Source organism: Gopherus evgoodei, chromosome 24 (genome assembly GCF_007399415.2).
Source record: "Gopherus evgoodei ecotype Sinaloan lineage chromosome 24, rGopEvg1_v1.p, whole genome shotgun sequence".
In the NCBI taxonomy this organism is placed as follows: domain Eukaryota; kingdom Metazoa; phylum Chordata; order Testudines; family Testudinidae; genus Gopherus; species Gopherus evgoodei.
This window is the reverse complement of record NC_044345.1, coordinates 9,804,425-9,823,064: the sequence shown is the minus strand read 5'-3', so window position 1 is coordinate 9,823,064 and position 18,640 is coordinate 9,804,425. Positions and strand designations below refer to the sequence as shown.

The following is an 18,640-nucleotide window of genomic DNA, read 5'->3' as shown; positions in this document are numbered from 1 at the left end:
ACAGCTCTGCTGATGCTCCTCAATTCTGACCCACAGCCCCCTGCTCGCCCAGCCCTGAGTCCCTGCCACAGGTATGCCAATGCTCCTCAATCCTGACCGGCAGCCCCCTGCTAGCCCAGCCCTGAGTCCCCCTTATAGTTCTGCCGATGCCCCTCAATCCCGACCCGCAGCCCCTTGCTAGCCCAGCTCTGGGTCCCCCATACCCTCCCAAGCTCTGTCAGTGTCCCTCAAACCCGACCAGCAGCCCCCTGCTAGCCCAGCCCTGGGTCCCCCTGCCCAAAGCTCTGCCGATGCCCCTGCTAGCCCAACTCTGAGCTCCCCCCTTATACACAGCTCTGCCATCTCAACTCCAACCTTCACCAGCCCAGGTTTTGGATCTGATGGCACCAAAATTTCACATGCCGCTTCATTAAGATCTTTCCTTCCAAGTGAACGTCAGTGTCACCCACTTTCCACCGTTGTGACTGCTGAAGGATCACGAGATCAGTCACTCCTGTGTGCTGCCAGCCGCCTCGCCTACATCCTGCCCCAGGGCAGAGTGAGAGCTCGGGCATTTCCCAGACGTCGCTGCACACGCTGTCCTCTCTACCCTGTGCTCCCTGGACAAATGGTTTGCAAGAAACGGCCTGTGGAAGCTGTGGATGCAAACTCCAAGGGGAAGACAGTTGCCTGGGGCTGAGGATCAGCGGCAGGAGACGCTAGGAAGCATCACTGTTGCATATCAGCCAAGGCTGTGGGATTCTCCGGGTGAATTAGCACAGTGGCCACCAGGGGGCAGCAAACAAGGGAGGGGGAGGGGAATCTGTAGCAAATGTGACCAATAGGAGTTTTCTAAAGCCCACTCCGCCCCCCACCAGTCCAGGTGTTGAGCCCCATGATTCCATTTTGGCTCAGTTGTGCTCCCCTTGGTCCTAGTTCTGTACCAACTGGGCCTGAGCCTCGGAGTTTGGCCTCAGGCTTCAGTAATACCCAGGCGTCCTGTCTCCCACTCGCCCCCATTCCAACCTGTGGACACCACTCCCCTCCCTTCTTGGGGCCAAGCCCATTTAACATTTTTATTCATGACCTGGGCACGATACGTGGGAGTGTGCTAATAACACAAAGCTGGGCAGAATTGCCAATACTGAGGAGGATCGGAACATGCATTAGTCTGGAGAAGAGAAGCCTGAGAGGGGACATGATCAGAGTTTTCAAGGACATAAAAGGTTGTTACAAGGAGGAGGGAGAAGAATTGTTCTCCTTAACCTCTGAGGACAGGACAAGAAGCAATGGGCTTAAACTGCAGCAAGGGAGGTTTAAGTTGGACATTAGGAAAAAAAAATCCTGTCAAGGTGGTTAAGCACTGGAATAAATTGTCTAGGGAGGCTGTGGAATCTCCATCACTGGGGCTTTTTAAGAGCAGGTTCGACAAACACCTGTCAGTGGTGGGTAATACTAGATAACATGTAGATAATGGTCTAGATAATATTCAGTCCTGCCATGAGTGCAGGGGCCTGGATTAGATGATCTCTCGAGGTCCCTTCCAGTCCTATGATTCTATGATCATACAAGAAGATCTGAATGGTGACCTTAAAAACTGGAATAATAGAAATGGGATGAAATGTAATAATACCAAGTGCAAGGTTATGCACTTAGGGACTAACAACAAGAATTTTTGCTATAAGTTGGGGACGTATCTGTTGGGTTCAGCAGAGGAGAAGTACCTGGGTGTATTGCTTGATCACGGGATGACTATGAGCCGCCAATGTGAAAAAGGCTAGTGCGATCAGGCGAGGTATTTCCAGGAGAGACAGGGAAGTGTTAGTACCATTATACAAGGCGCTGGTGAGATCTCACCTGGAATACCGTGCATAGGCGCCGACTTCCCCTCTGCCCTGTGGGTGCTCGACCCCCACCCCCGCCACCTCTGGCCCCACCCCTGCCCCAACCCACAAATGTCGTTTGCCATCCCCTGCTGTAACCAACTGGCCCAACACCTAAACGGCTTTACAGAGCCTGATGTTAATACAGCAGAGATGGGTTCATGAATTTTTAATTTTAAAATTCTTTTCTATACGAGAGACTTTTTCTGTATGTATTTATTTATTGAAATGTAACCCTGCCTGGGTGCTGGGAAGCCGACCACAGCAAGCACTTTGGGGTGGAGCATGAGCAATGGAAGGTGAACCTGACTAGGCGCAGCAGATGACATTGACTAGGCCTAAGACAAGCTCAGACTCAAGGTATCCTGTGTCTGAGCGTGGCCAGAGCCAGATGCTTCAGAGGAAGGTGCAGGAGTCCCTGGGGTGGTGGGAGGACCTGCCTGTGGGGGAAATCCCCTCCTGACCCCGTTGGTGCTAGCCCCTCCCCAGTGTATCTCTGGCACTGACTGCCCTGGGCCGCCTGCTCATGGATGCAGGAGAGGGAGGAGTCGCTCAGGGACGGATGCTGCCATTTGTCGTGCACCAGCCTTGCTGTGGCTTCTGGTGACATTAAGCACATGAAGGGCGGGCCCAGCTGGCGGTTAGCAGCAATGCAGGTCACCTTGACCCACAAGACGGGACAATGAAACCATCCAGCACCCCAGCCCAAGGTGAAGCCAACGCTAGGCTGGCGAGAGCCATCACCCTGTAACCAGAGGGCGCACAAGGTTTGCCAGCGGGAGGGGCATCATTGGGCACAGACCAGCCTGCAGCCCTCGGTCCAGAGGTGAGACGCTGTGGGCATAGGGCACAGCTGGGGCTCTCCGGTACCAAACTCCCCAACCTGAGCTGGCTGCAGCAGCTCCCAGCCATATGTTTGAATCACCCCCAGGAGCAGAGGAGAAGCTGCTCAGAACTTCGTGGCAGCGGCATGAAGATAGAACCCAGATCCTCGTGCTTGAAAAGCTCCCGTGCGCTGCAGAAGAATTGCAGTGCCCAGCGCAGGGATTAGGGCGCCCACTGGAGTCGTCCTGATTCCACCCAGAAGCAAGCGGCAGCACACAGACACTAAGCCAGCACGGGACAAGGGGATCTGGATTCCCTTTAAGGAGAGGGGCTGATGCTGCCAATCCAGGTGACCCTTGAGCTGAGGATCCAGGTAGGACCTGGATTCAGTTATTCAAGGCTCCTACGAGTCCCCTTCACTTGCCCCTCTTGTCCCCATGGCCCCCTACAAGTGCACACAAATACCCATGCGCACACACACACCTGAACAAGTACATGCATGGATGCATATGTGCAACCCACCCCCAACGCAGACAACCCGCCTCCCCCAACTTCTCAGGCCCATCATGCTGGTCTGCCTGAGCTCCCAGCTGGGCCAGCCCTTGCAGCCTGCAGTTAATGTAGCATAGACCTGGTATCCTTGGCAACGCCAACGAACAGCGTGGAGTCGCTCCAGCTCAGGTTCTCCCACCTGCCATTTAGTTGGAGGCTTGGCACGGGTGGTAGGGTCCATTGTGCCCCTCCCCATCCTCGACGCAGGGGCTACCAGGGGGCCCAATGAGGCCGAAGGCTCCAGGCCCAAACACGGGGGGACTGGGAGGTGCCAGCGCTGAGCAGGACAAGGGCTGGATCCTAGGCACAGCTGGCTCAGAAATGCAACATGAGGGCGCCAATGGATGCTGCCGGCACAATTCCTGCATTTTATTCCTCACCCAAAATCGATTGGAACGTTGAGCGGTGGGTTAGAGCCGCTCAAAATTCTTTCATTGACCAGTTATTTGGGTTGAAAAATGACTTTTTGAATGAGGTGAAAATTTGAAGTGCAACCTGCGACATTTTGGTGCTGAAACGAAGCAAAGTGAAAAATTGCATCATTTAGATTCCAAACAAAAAATCTATTCGCTTTTTGGGTTTTTTTTTTGTTTTCCTCCTTGTTTCCCCAGGGGTGCAAAGGGGGTGGGAGGGAGGGAAACAGGAAACTGAAAATTTTCCATTTTGACTCTGTCAAAATAACCCAAACGTTTCCACGAAAAAAATATCTGTAACCCCAGGAAACCAGTGAACGCCGATCGAAAATCTTCCCCAGCACATTCTTAATTGCCAAATTCAAATGGTCGCGTCCCTGGGTTTCCTACGCCCTGGGCTTGGGTGGCTCCTGCCACCACAGTGTTTTGCACTTGGACCTTTTTATACCACGTCACCCCCTCTTTTGGCTCCAAGGACCCTGGCCCCAGGTACAGGGAGCTGGCTGATACCGGGTGCGGTGCTTTTCAAAGACCACTGCAGGAAAACCCAGGCACCACAGCTCTGCTCCCGACTTGGTTAACCGAACTCCTGAAAATGACAAGCGAACCCATGGACGAGCTCAGTTACTGATTATCTGGAGGGGACCCCTCTGCCATCTCATGCACAGGACTCATAGACTCATAGACTTTAAGGTCAGAAGGGACCATTATGATCATCTAGTCTGACCTCCTGCACAACGCAGGCCGCAGTATCTCACCCACCCACTCCTGTAACAAACCCCTAACCTGTGTCTGAGTTATTGAAGTCCTCAAATCGTGGTTTAAAGACTTCCAGGTGCAGAGAACCTTTCACCAGGTGACCCGTGCCCCACGCTGCAGAGGAAGGCGAAAACTCTCCAGGGCTTCTGCCAATCTGCCCTGGAGGAAAATTCCTTCCCAACCCCAAATATGGCAACCAGCTAAACCCTGAGCATGTGGGCAAGAGTCACCAGCCAGAGGAGGTAGGACAGATCCCAGTTCAGTCCTCCTCGGAAGCAGCTGGGTCCTACGTCCTCCAGACGTGGGCTCAGTGCTTCCTTCCCATCCAGACCCCGATGGACTAGTCTCTCGTGGCGTGAGAGTCCCGTCCCGACATCTTCAGCCAGGTCCCGGAAAAATGCACCTCATTGTTTGAACCAAATAAACAAAACAATCCGGAAGACCCTTGTGGTTCTCACTGTTCGTTTTTAATCACGTTGGTTGTTACAATATTGAGCTGTACAAAGTTGTTTAAAAATATACAAATTGTACATTGGTTGCCCCCCTGCGAGGGAGGGCGTGTGTGTTGGGGGTGGCGCCGTGTTGTTCCATGGGAGGAGGTAACAGTGCTGCAACGGAACCAGTGGAGATCACTGATTAAAAGTCCACACAAGGACACTGGGAAAGGGACGAGCTGCCGGTGGAGGAGGGGATACACACAGAATGGATTTTTATCTCAGGTTGGCAAACAGCAATTTTAAGGGACAGATTTCCTCTGATTTGGCCTTCAGTTTGCCTGCAGGCTTATTTATGCTTTGTAATGGACTGATTATGTCTGTACAGGACACAGTTGCCCTCTAGTGGTTGGGATGGGAGCTGCTCTACTGTGTGTCATTAGCCCTATAATGCTGAGAGAGAATGGGGATTCTCCTCTAGCTCCAGGCATTTGGTTTTTGTGAGGAGAGGGACTCAGTTATAACCACGATGTTCCAGCTGGGCTATAACTTCCCCTCCACAAATTCAGGGGAGGGATTTAAAAGCATAATGAAAGCCAATGAGACTTGCGCTCTTCCGGTGCGTTTGAAACTCTCCCCCCTTTGATGTTTGGCTCAGGCTGGGTGAACACCTGCCCCTCGGAAGGGAAAGGGCAAACTCTCCCGGCTCTACCATGGGGAAGGGAGTGGCCAAGAGGCGCTCATGACACGCAAGCGCGGTGTGGGATGCTCAGGGCGGGGGACCTGGCAGCTCCCGACTCACACATGCTGAGATCAAAATCCAGTTGGGCTGCTGCACACAGAGAGATGGAGGAGGAGGGGGCAGATGGACTCTATTGGGGGGGAGTTGTCCCCTGTGGGCCCAGTCTCCCCCTTGGTGTCAGCGTCCTGCAAGGGGTAGCGTGGGGCCAGGGGACGTTGGCTGTGGTCGAATCCATATAAAAAGGCATTATCATTAGAGTCTGGTGGCATTCTTTGCTCCGGCGTGGCCATAGGCCCGTCACTCCCACCCCTGAGCCCCCGGTGGGGTGGCACGGGTGCGACCCAGGCGGGGCCTGGCCTTGTGTGTCAGGCAGGCTGGGGATGCCCACAGAGAAGCAGCTAATCTTCTTCATCATCATCATCATCATCATCGTCGTCGTCGTCGTCGTCGTCCTCTGTGTTGATCTCCCCCTCCAGCACATCCTCGAGCCAGTCCTCTAGCTCCTCCGTGGACGGCAGGTCCTCCTCATTGTCCATCTGCATCCAGATGCTGTCAGCCTGGGGTGGGGGGGGAGCGGTGAGTTCCGGGGAAGGGAAGGAGTGGGGTGGGAAGGGCAGGAGGCCAGAGATGGGGTCACCCCCAGTGCTGGATCCAGCGTGGCCAGTCTCTCTGTGTGATGAGCGGCGCAGGTCTCGGATCCCAGTGTCCATACTGTACAGCTTCCCTGCCCCCATTGCTAGCCAAAGATCAGGCCCTGGCCTGAGCTCTCTTGGTCCCTGTGAACCCCAAGGCTGGAGCAAGCTGACCGGGTGCCAGGGGGAAGCTGGCCTGGGGCAGCCTGAGATGTACCCAGCTCTGGGCATAAACACGAGCCTCCAGACCTGGCCCATACTTCATTCAGGCTCCAGGCTGGCTCCTCTGTGGCCCAGTGCGCTCCGCAGGGCACAGAGATCAGCGGCTGCACAGAGAAGGCCGGGATGCTGAGTGGAGCCAGTGCCAGGGCATTTCTGATACAGACCAATCCATGCAGAACACACAAGACCAACGCATGTTGGAAGCGTGTCCCCGAGCTGGGCTCCAGCCGTGCTGATTTCCCCAGAGCCGTGGCATAGCTCCAGCACACGTTTGAAACACAGACTGTGGGAAGGCGGGGCACTGGGGCTCCCTCGACCCAGCAGGGGTCACATCCCCAGGGACTGCAGAGAGGCCGACTCCCAGCCAGACTGGCCCCGACGCACGAGCGGCCCCTGCTTGTCTGTATACTCACATCTGTGACGTTGACCACACCAATCTGGGGCTGGGACAGGTCGATATCGAATGTCTTCTCCCAGTATGGGATCAGCTGGAGCAGGAGAAGAAGTGCAAAGGTGCATGAGTGCGGCAACAAAGCCACGTCTGCTCTGCACCATGGCACCTGCCACTGAACTAACAGAGACTCCCCATTAGCTGTTAGCACAATAGGGCTTCTGACACACCATTAAACTGTTCAGGTTTCATCCAGCAGAGGGCAGTGGTGACACACCCCTATTCATTTTATTCCACATTCTAAAAGCACCATCTGCACCCAGACACTAACTGGCCTGGCATGGCCTCAAGGCCTAATGTGCGAACCTTGGGCACAAGGGTGGAGCCTCCCTTGGGACGGGCAAAGGGAAGTAGATGAAATAAGAAAGGGGATTTGTTATGGAGGCTGCCAGGCACAGACAGACCCCGTGGTTCCCTCTGGCTCCAGCTCCCAGCCTGTGTTGCCCAGTGCCATTTCCAGAGTGGGCTGAGCACACTGGAATGCCCCCCAGCCAGCCTCCATGCACCCAAGGCAGAGTCACTCCGGGGGGCAGGAGGTGGAGTTGGGAACACCCACTCTCTCAGGAGGGTCTGCTGGCAAAGAACAACTCTGTGGAGCACAACACAGTCCACTATCACCTGTGAAACAGGATCTATCCAAAAATCCATCCATCCATCCCTATACACCTCATCTATATCCATCTATCCCCATACACCTCATCTATTTATCTACCCCTCCCCACAACCCCTATCTATCTATCTATCTATCTATCTATCTATCTATCTATCTATCTATCTATCTATCTCCATACATCTACCTATCCATCCCTATACACCTCATCTATATCCATCTATCCCCATACACCTCATCCATCTATCTACCCCTCCCCACAACCCCTATCTATCTATCTATTCCCATACACCCCATCTATCTACCTATCCATCCCTATACACCTCATCTACATCCATCTATCCCCATACACCTCATCTATCTATCTACCCATCCCCACAACCCCTATCTATCTATCTATCTATCTATCTATCTATCTATCTATCTATCTATCTATCTATCCCCATACACCCCATCTACCTAACTATCCATCCCTATACACCTCATCTATATCTATCTATCCCCATACACCTCATCTATCTATCTACCCATCCCCACAACCCCTATCTATCTATCTATCCATCCCCATACACCCCATCTACCTACTTATCCATCCCTATACACCTCATCTATATCTATCTATCCCCATACACCTCATCTATTTATTTACTCCTCCCCACAACCCCTATCTATCTATCTATCTATCTATCTATCTATCTATCTATCTATCTATCTATCTATCTATCTATCCCCATACACCCCATCTATCTACCTATCCATCCCTATACACCTCATCTATATCCATCTATCCCCATACACCTCATCTATCTATCTACTCATCCCCACAACCTCTATCTATTTCTCTATCTATCTATCTATCCCCATACATCCCATCTACCTACCTATCCATCCCTATACACCTCATCTATATCTATCTATCCCCATACACCTCATCTATTTATCTACTCCTCCCCACAACCCCTATCTATCTATCTATCTATCTATCTATCTATCTATCTATCTATCTATCTATCCCCATACACCCCATCTATCTACCTATCCATCCCTATACACCTCATCTATATCTATCTATCTATTCCCATACACCTCATCTATCTATCTACCCCTCCCCACAATCCCTATCTATCTATCTATCTATCTATCTATCTATCTATCTATCTATCTATCTGTCTCCATACACCCCATCTATCTATTCATCCATCCATCTCTATACATCTCATCTATAATTATCTATCCCCATACACTCTATCTATCCATTCCCACACACCCCATCTATCTATCTATCCCCATACACCTCATCAATCTATCTATCCATCCATCCATCCCTATACATCTCATCTATATCTAACTATCCCCATACAATCTATCTATCTATCGATCTATCTATCTATCTATCTATCCCCATACACCCCCTCTATCTCTCTATCTCTCTATCTATCCCCACATACCTATCTCTCTGTCATTCTCCATCTATCCATTCACTGCCCCAAATGTGGTTAATCCAGAGTTAAGGTTTCCCATTGCTGCTTCCTGTCTTTTCAGAACATCAAATTCCGCTCCATTTAATCCACCGAAAAACCAGGAAATGCAGAGTTAGTACCAGCCCTGCCCCACAACCTTAACTGTGCCTCCTGGACCGGGCAAGGGCCCTTGGGATGCACTGTTAGTGTGTCTCAGACAGGGCGGCCCTGTGATAAGCAGATGGGAGGAATGACTAAATCCATGTGCTGTTTTTATGTGGCCTGGTGAATCCCGTAGCCCTGGACTCTTTCATTGGTCTGCGTGCACCACGACTGACTCTCACTGTGTTAGGGCTAGAGTGACCAGACGTCCTGATTTTATGGGACAGTCCCGATAATTGGGGCTTTTTTTAATATGGGATCCTATTACCCCTCGCCCCCTGTCCCATTTTTCATACTTGCTATCTGGTCACCCTAGTTAGGGGTGGCTGGAATAGCTGAACATACGAACGGCTAGACTGGGTCAGATCAAAGGTCCATCTAGCACAGTATGATAGTGGGCAGTGCCCGGTGCCCCAGATAGTGGCCCTGAATGGATGGACTGGCTGGGGGAAGGACACCTGGAGCAGCTGGGCCAGGGACAGCAGGACTGACTAGGGGATGGACACCTGGAGCAGCTGGGCCAGGGACAGCAGGACTGACTAGCGGACGGACACCTGGAGCAGCTGGGCCAGGGACAGCAGGACTGACTGGGGGACGGACTCTAGGATTGGCTGGGCCAGGGACAGCAGGACTGACTGGGGATGGACACTAGGATTGTCTGGACCAGGGACAGCAGGACTGACTGGAGGACGGACACTAGGATTGGCTGGGCCATGGACAGCAGGACTGACTGGGGACGGACACTAGGATTGGCTGGGCCATGGACAGCAGGACTGACTGGAGGACGGACACTAGGATTGGCTGGGCCATGGACAGCAGGACTGACTGGGGGACGGACACTAGGATTGGCTCGGCCAGGGACAGCAGGACTGACTGGGGATGGACACTAGAATTGGCTGGGCCATGGACAGCAGGACTGACTGGGGACGGACACTAGGATTGGCTGGGCCATGGACAGCAGGACTGACTGGGGACGGACACTAGGATTGGCTGGGCCACGGACAGCAGGACTGACTGGGGACGGACATTAGGATTGGCTGGGCCAGAGACAGCAGGACTGACTGGGGACGGACACTAGGATTGGCTGGGCCAGGGACAGCAGGACTGACTGGGGACGGACATTAGGATTGGCTGGGCCAGGGACAGCAGGACTGACTGGGGACGGACATTAGGATTGGCTGGGCCAGGGACAGCAGGACTGACTGGGGGACGGACACTAGGATTGGCTGGGCCAGGGACAGCAGGACTGACTGGGGGACGGACACTAGGATTGGCTGGGCCAGGGACAGCAGGACTGACTGGGGGACGGACACTAGGATTGTCTGGGCCATGGACAGCAGGACTGACTGGGGATGGACACTAGGATTGGCTGGGCCAGGGACAGCAGGACTGACTGGGGATGGACACTAGGATTGGCTGGGCCATGGACAGCAGGATTGACTGGGGGATGGACACTAGGATTGGCTGGGCCAGGGACAGCAGGACTGACTGGGGATGGACACTAGGATTGGCTGGGCCAGGGACAGCAGGACTGACTGGGGGACGGACACTAGGATTGGCTGGGCCATGGACAGCAGGACTGACTGGGGGACGGACACTAGGATTGGCTGGGCCAGGGACAGCAGGACTGACTGGGGATGGACACTAGGATTGGTTGGGCCAGAGACAGCAGGACTGACTGGAGGACGGACACTAGGATTGGCTGGGCCATGGACAGCAGGACTGACTGGGGGACGGACTCTAGGATTGGCTGGGCCAGGGACAGCAGGACTGACTGGGGACGGACACTAGGATTGGCTGGGCCATGGACAGCAGGACTGACTGGAGGACGGACACTAGGATTGGCTGGGCCAGGGACAGCAGGACTGACTGGGGATGGACACTAGGATTGGCTGGGCCAGGGACAGCAGGACTGACTGGAGGACGGACACTAGGATTGGCTGGGCCAGGGACAGCAGGACTGACTGGGGGACGGACATTAGGATTGGCTGGGCCAGGGACAGCAGGACTGACTGGGGGACGGACACTAGGATTGGCTGGGCCAGGGACAGCAGGACTCACTGGGGATGGACACTAGGACTGGCTGGGCCAGAGACAGTAGGACTGACTGGAGGACGGACACTAGGATTGGCTGGGCCAGGGACAGCAGGACTGACTGGGGATGGACACTAGGATTGGCTGGGCCAGGGACAGCAGGACTGACTGGGGGACGGACACTAGGATTGGCTGGGCCAGGGACAGCAGGACTGACTGGGGGACGGACACTAGGATTGGCTGGGCCAGGGACAGCAGGACTGACTGGGGGACGGACACTAGGATTGTCTGGGCCATGGACAGCAGGACTGACTGGGGATGGACACTAGGATTGGCTGGGCCAGGGACAGCAGGACTGACTGGGGGACGGACACTAGGATTGGCTGGGCCAGGGACAGCAGGACTGACTGGGGATGGACACTAGAATTGGCTGGGCCATGGACAGCAGGACTGACTGGGGATGGACACTAGGATTGGCTGGGCCATGGACAGCAGGACTGACTGGGGACGGACACTAGGATTGGGTGGGCCAGGGACAGTAGGACTGACTGGAGGACGGACATTAGGATTGGCTGGGCCAGGGACAGCAGGACTGACTGGGGACGGACATTAGGATTGGCTGGGCCAGGGACAGCAGGACTGACTGGGGGACGGACACGAGGATTGGCTGGGCCAGGGACAGCAGGACTGACTGGGGGACGGACACTAGGATTGGCTGGGCCAGGGACAGCAGGACTGACTGGGGGACGGACACTAGGATTGTCTGGGCCATGGACAGCAGGACTGACTGGGGATGGACACTAGGATTGGCTGGGCCAGGGACAGTAGGACTGACTGGGGACGGACACTAGGATTGGTTGGGCCAGAGACAGCAGGACTGACTGGGGGACGGACACTAGGATTGGCTGGGCCAGGGACAGCAGGACTGACTGGGGATGGACACTAGGATTGGTTGGGCCAGAGACAGCAGGACTGACTGGAGGACGGACACTAGGATTGGCTGGGCCATGGACAGCAGGACTGACTGGGGGACGGACTCTAGGATTGGCTGGGCCAGGGACAGCAGGACTGACTGGGGACGGACACTAGGATTGGCTGGGCCATGGACAGCAGGACTGACTGGAGGACGGACACTAGGATTGGCTGGGCCAGGGACAGCAGGACTGACTGGGGATGGACACTAGGATTGGCTGGGCCAGGGACAGCAGGACTGACTGGAGGACGGACACTAGGATTGGCTGGGCCAGGGACAGCAGGACTGACTGGGGGACGGACATTAGGATTGGCTGGGCCAGGGACAGCAGGACTGACTGGGGGACGGACACTAGGATTGGCTGGGCCAGGGACAGCAGGACTCACTGGGGATGGACACTAGGACTGGCTGGGCCAGAGACAGTAGGACTGACTGGAGGACGGACACTAGGATTGGCTGGGCCAGGGACAGCAGGACTGACTGGGGATGGACACTAGGACTGGCTGGGCCAGGGACAGCAGGACTGACTGGGGATGGACACTAGGATTGGGTGGGCCAGGGACAGTAGGACTGACTGGAGGACGGACACTAGGATTGGCTGGGCCATGGACAGCAGGACTGACTGGGGGACGGACACTAGGATTGGCTGGGCCAGAGACAGTAGGACTGACTGGGGGACGGACACTAGGATTGGCTGGGCCATGGACAGCAGGACTGACTGGGGGACGGACTCTAGGATTGGCTGGGCCAGGGACAGCAGGACTGACTGGGGATGGACACTAGGACTGGCTGGGCCATGGACAGCAGGACTGACTGGGGGACGGACACTAGGATTGGCTGGGCCAGAGACAGTAGGACTGACTGGGGGACGGACACTAGGATTGGCTGGGCCAGGGACAGCAGGACTGACTGGGGATGGACACTAGGACTGGCTGGGCCAGAGACAGTAGGACTGACTGGAGGACGGACACTAGGATTGGCTGGGCCAGGGACAGTAGGACTGACTGGAGGACGGACACTAGGATTGGCTGGGCCAGGGACAGCAGGACTGACTGGGGACGGACACTAGGATTGGCTGGGCCAGGGACAGCAGGACTGACTGGGGATGGACACTAGGATTGGGTGGGCCAGGGACAGCAGGACTGACTGGGGGACGGACACTAGGATTGGCTGGCCCAGGGACAGCAGGAATCACTGGGGATGGACACTAGGATTGGGTGGGCCAGGGACAGTAGGACTGACTGGAGGATGGACACTAGGATTGCCTGGGCCATGGACAGCAGGACTGACTGGGGGACGGACACTAGGATTGGCTGGGCCAGAGACAGTAGGACTGACTGGGGGACGGACACTAGGATTGGCTGGGCCATGGACAGCAGGACTGACTGGGGGACGGACTCTAGGATTGGCTGGGCCAGGGACAGCAGGACTGACTGGGGATGGACACTAGGACTGGCTGGGCCATGGACAGCAGGACTGACTGGGGGACGGACACTAGGATTGGCTGGGCCAGAGACAGTAGGACTGACTGGGGGACGGACACTAGGATTGGCTGGGCCAGGGACAGCAGGACTGACTGGAGGACGGACACTAGGATTGGCTGGGCCAGGGACAGCAGGACTGACTGGGGGACGGACATTAGGATTGGCTGGGCCAGGGACAGCAGGACTGACTGGGGGACGGACACTAGGATTGGCTGGGCCAGGGACAGCAGGACTGACTGGGGGACGGACACTAGGATTGGCTGGGCCAGGGACAGCAGGACTCACTGGGGGACGGACACTAGGATTGGCTGGGCCAGGGACAGCAGGACTCACTGGGGATGGACACTAGGACTGGCTGGGCCAGGGACAGCAGGACTGACTGGGGGACGGACACTAGGATTGGCTGGGCCAGGGACAGCAGGACTCACTGGGGATGGACACTAGGACTGGCTGGGCCAGAGACAGTAGGACTGACTGGAGGACGGACACTAGGATTGGCTGGGCCAGGGACAGCAGGACTGACTGGGGATGGACACTAGGATTGGCTGGGCCAGGGACAGCAGGACTGACTGGGGATGGACACTAGGATTGGGTGGGCCAGGGACAGTAGGACTTACTGGAGGATGGACACTAGGATTGCCTGGGCCATGGACAGCAGGACTGACTGGGGGACGGACACTAGGATTGGCTGGGCCAGAGACAGTAGGACTGACTGGGGGACGGACACTAGGATTGGCTGGGCCATGGACAGCAGGACTGACTGGGGGACGGACTCTAGGATTGGCTGGGCCAGGGACAGCAGGACTGACTGGGGATGGACACTAGGACTGGCTGGGCCATGGACAGCAGGACTGACTGGGGGACGGACACTAGGATTGGCTGGGCCAGAGACAGTAGGACTGACTGGGGGACGGACACTAGGATTGGCTGGGCCAGGGACAGCAGGACTCACTGGGGATGGACACTAGGACTGGCTGGGCCAGAGACAGTAGGACTGACTGGAGGACGGACACTAGGATTGGCTGGGCCAGGGACAGTAGGACTGACTGGAGGACGGACACTAGGATTGGCTGGGCCAGGGACAGCAGGACTGACTGGGGACGGACACTAGGATTGGCTGGGCCAGGGACAGCAGGACTGACTGGGGATGGACACTAGGATTGGCTGGGCCAGGGACAGCAGGACTGACTGGGGGACGGACACTAGGATTGGCTGGGCCAGAGACAGTAGGACTGACTGGGGGACGGACACTAGGATTGGCTGGGCCAGGGACAGCAGGACTCACTGGGGATGGACACTAGGACTGGCTGGGCCAGAGACAGTAGGACTGACTGGAGGACGGACACTAGGATTGGCTGGGCCAGGGACAGCAGGACTGACTGGGGATGGACACTAGGATTGGCTGGGCCAGGGACAGCAGGACTGACTGGGGATGGACACTAGGATTGGGTGGGCCAGGGACAGTAGGACTGACTGGAGGATGGACACTAGGATTGGCTGGGCCATGGACAGCAGGACTGACTGGGGGACGGACACTAGGATTGGCTGGGCCAGGGACAGCAGGACTGACTGGGGGACGGACACTAGGATTGGCTGGGCCAGGGACAGCAGGACTGACTGGGGGACGGACACTAAGATTGGCTGGGCCAGGGACAGCAGGACTGACTGGGGGATGGACACGAGGATTGGCTGGGCCAGGGACAGCTGGTTTGGCGGGGAAGGTCACCACAGCTCAAGCTGTGATATGTGGAAAGGGGCATCTGCACCCAGTGGGACCCCTTGTTTCTGGGCTGAGCTCTGTGGGAGTACAGCAGCACAATGGGGTGTTCCTGCTGTGGAGCTCTGGGGCAGAGGTGACAGGTCCCTACCGGGCACAGGGAAGTGCAGGAGATTTTCCCCGAGGGATCCGTGGGACAAAGATCAGGGGGTGGTAACGTCTGGCAGCTTTTTTTCTCCACCGACAGACCCCCCCCTACATGTGTCCCGATCTTTTCTCCCTCTCATCTGGTTACCCTAGGCAGCTTTGGGGTGTTGGCTGGGCAGCACTCAGGTGCAGCCAGCGGCAGTTCACCAAGTCTACCCTGAATGGGACTTTTACCTTAGTGAGGACAAGGTCTGACCATTTCTCCTACTCTGCATCCCCACTGAGCCTCAAAACACCTGAGCTGAGAGAGCACAACCGCGTCTGCCAGAGGTAGGGAGGGGCATCACTCAGCTCTGGCTGGCGGGGCTGGCATGTACCTTAACGCAGTATTTCCTGGCTGTCACAGAAGAGGTGTCGTGCAGTCAGTATTCTGGAAAGACACGAGGCCCTGCCAGCCAGCCAGAACTGTGCATTAATGATGCTTAGAGGCAGGAAGTCAGTCTGTTTATCCATCTATTTTGATGCTGGCAAACCAGGTGTCAGCTCATGACAACATCCTCACTGCCAAATACCCAGCTTGAATCAGTCTGGCTCACCTGCGTGTTAGTATTGTTAAATACTATTGTTAAACCAATCAGAAGAATGGGTTTAGTGTTTAGACGTTATTGAATGCTGGTGAGATGCTGCCAGCATTAATTTCCCTTATCCTACATTATAAGTTAATATCTGAGCGGTGGTATTGTGGGCCTCTGTGACTGTGTAAATCACCAGAGAGGAGAGAGACATGAACCAGGGTGAAGTGCTGATCTTCAGCAGAAGGTGTCACATTCTGCCCAACAGGAAAGGTCCATCGACACCAGATTGTGGGATGTTAAAGAGGACAAAAGACATTGGTTGTTCTGTTCTTCCCCCGTGAAGACGAGTCATGCAAGTGGATTCCTCCCAGAGTTTTCAGCTAAGGGATAAAAGCCCCTAACAATAAGTAACTGGATGTCTGTGCTGCTTGGACTTGGGACTGGGGAGCGGGGGAGTTGTTCTAGGCATAAGCAAGAGATCCCCAGTTGCTTAGCCTAGGTTAGCCCTGAAGGACGTATAGAGCCTGCTAATGATAGAGGCTTCCATTACCTTTGACAGTTAAGACTGTAACTAATTTGTGTATCTTTGTTCACTTGGATTAACCCCGTAAATATCTCTCGTTTCCTTTTCCTGTTCAACAGATACCTTCATATTGTTCATTATTGGATTAGCAGCACTGCTACAAGCATTGTCTTTGGTGTGAGATCTAAGGTGCAAGTGACCTGGGGCAAGTGACTGGCCCTTTGGGACTGGGCGTAACCTGACTAGTGCTGTGATTCTTGGTGCAAGGGACCAGCTACCATAGAGGTAAGCTCACCTGGCTGCTGAGGTAGATCTGGGGGTGTGACTCCGTGTGGAGACCGTTACAGTGCGTGCGGAGTTCCCACTTGATAACTGCCCTGATGCTGGCGCTCCGTTGCACGCAGAATTTACACAGCCCTTCTCCTCACGGTACCAGTGATTCTGTTACAGCTCTGAGGCTGAGATCATCCCTGGGTTAAGGGCGCTGGAGTCCGTGCCATTACACCAGGCCTGGATCTGGCCCTTCCTCTTTACCCTCCTGCCCTGTGGCCCCACCCGTGGATGCGACCTGGTCTGGGGAGGCTGGAGCAGGCAAGATCCAGATGCCTTATAACAGGGTCCCCTGGAGGGGTGGTCCGTTCCTGGGCAGACAGGCCCTCGGAAAGGGTGAAGGAGGGTCTCTCGCTGATTCCACCTCAGCCTACAGCTACGCCTATCCCTCACGCTGGCCGCCAGCAAGCCCCTGACTCTGGGCAGCGGCTCTGGAATGCTTGGGCGCCACGTACCAGGGGAAAGTCCTCCGGGTCGATCCAGATGATGCTCAGGTCGGGATTGTCCGTATTGTCCTGTGCAACGTCCTTCAGGATCTCCAGGAACTCGTAACCGTCTGTCCCCGGAGAGAGCAGGTGGGTGAGAGACCAGGGCAAGGGCAAGTGGCCACTGGCCCAAGGAGCCGGGCTAAGCAGTGTGAGCTCCAGGGGAGAAAGGCCACCTCCCTGCCCAACCTCCCTCTCTCCTGCTGCTGCCCGCTGCATGCCAAGCTCTCCAGCCTGAACCCCCTCTCCCTACACAGTAACACCCCCACTCCAGATCCCTCCCAGCTTATGAACACCCCCAACACACCCTCCCATGCACCCTGCTCCAGCTCCTGCCTCCTCCTCCCCCAAGGGCTGAGCATCCCAGCTCAGAGACAGGTTGGGGAGGGGCAATGAATCAGACACAGCCTGATTTCCATCTGCTGCTGCTTCTTTGCCCTGGTGCTACCTTCATGTGTCTATTTCACCTGCCTGACCTTAAGGTGGTACCAGCCCCACCTGCTCCCACTGCCCTCTCCTCCTGCCGTGCACCCTTCCCAGCAGCCAGACTTCTGCATCCCACCCGGCCTCTTAGAGCATAGAGGGCCCCTCCTGGGACTGTCAAGCACCCCTCATTGGAGGATGCTGCACCCCGGGCCCATAGAGTGCCCCCCTCGGGTGGGTCAGTGCCCCTTGCGCTCTGCTCAGCCTCTCTGCGTCTGTGCCCAGTGATCAGCAGCAGCTCTTACCAGGGTCATCCGCCTCTGCAAAGGCCACAATGTGGATTCCGTCCATGTCATCTTCCTGGGGAGCGAAGCAGAGAGAGTCACCGGTCACCAGGTGCATCCACCTTCCTGTTGTGTGTGGGGGTCAGACCCCTCTCTCGCAGCACAGGTCCAAATAGGGAGGAGTGGGGTGCAGGGTATGTTTGGGTCAGAGGATCAGCTGGGAGATGGACTGGTCTGCACACTCACCCACAGCCCCACTCGCACGTGAAGGCAGGTGCACACACCCCATTCAAACCCCCATTCACACCCATCAGTGCCCAGTGCAAACAAAGTGCAAGCTCACACCCCCATTCACACACCCCCTGCACACTCATCAGTGCCCCAATGCAAACCCTAGTGAAAGCTCACACACCTCATTCACCCCAACGCAGACATTCTCAGCCCATTCACACTCCGGTACAGACACATCCATACATAGTTATATCAAAGCTCTCAAGGACACTCCCTGCCCACATCCACACACCTACCCCCACACTACCAT

The 18,640-nt window shown here is 55.7% G+C and overlaps 1 protein-coding gene across 1 annotated transcript in view; it reads right to left on the bottom strand.

Annotated features, from left to right (window-relative positions):
* Window positions 1-4,856: 4,856 nt before the first annotated feature.
* The window catches only part of CASQ1 (calsequestrin 1), a 43,321-nt gene continuing 29,537 nt past the window's right edge, over window positions 4,857-18,640 (bottom strand). The window contains exons 8-11 of the mRNA XM_030542383.1: window positions 18,121-18,175; window positions 17,363-17,463; window positions 6,855-6,929; window positions 4,857-6,144 (exon numbers count right to left, since the gene is read on the bottom strand). Of these exons, the coding sequence (XP_030398243.1) occupies window positions 5,986-6,144; window positions 6,855-6,929; window positions 17,363-17,463; window positions 18,121-18,175 (390 nt within the window). The 3' untranslated portion in view covers window positions 4,857-5,985. The remainder of the gene's footprint in view (window positions 6,145-6,854; window positions 6,930-17,362; window positions 17,464-18,120; window positions 18,176-18,640) is intronic.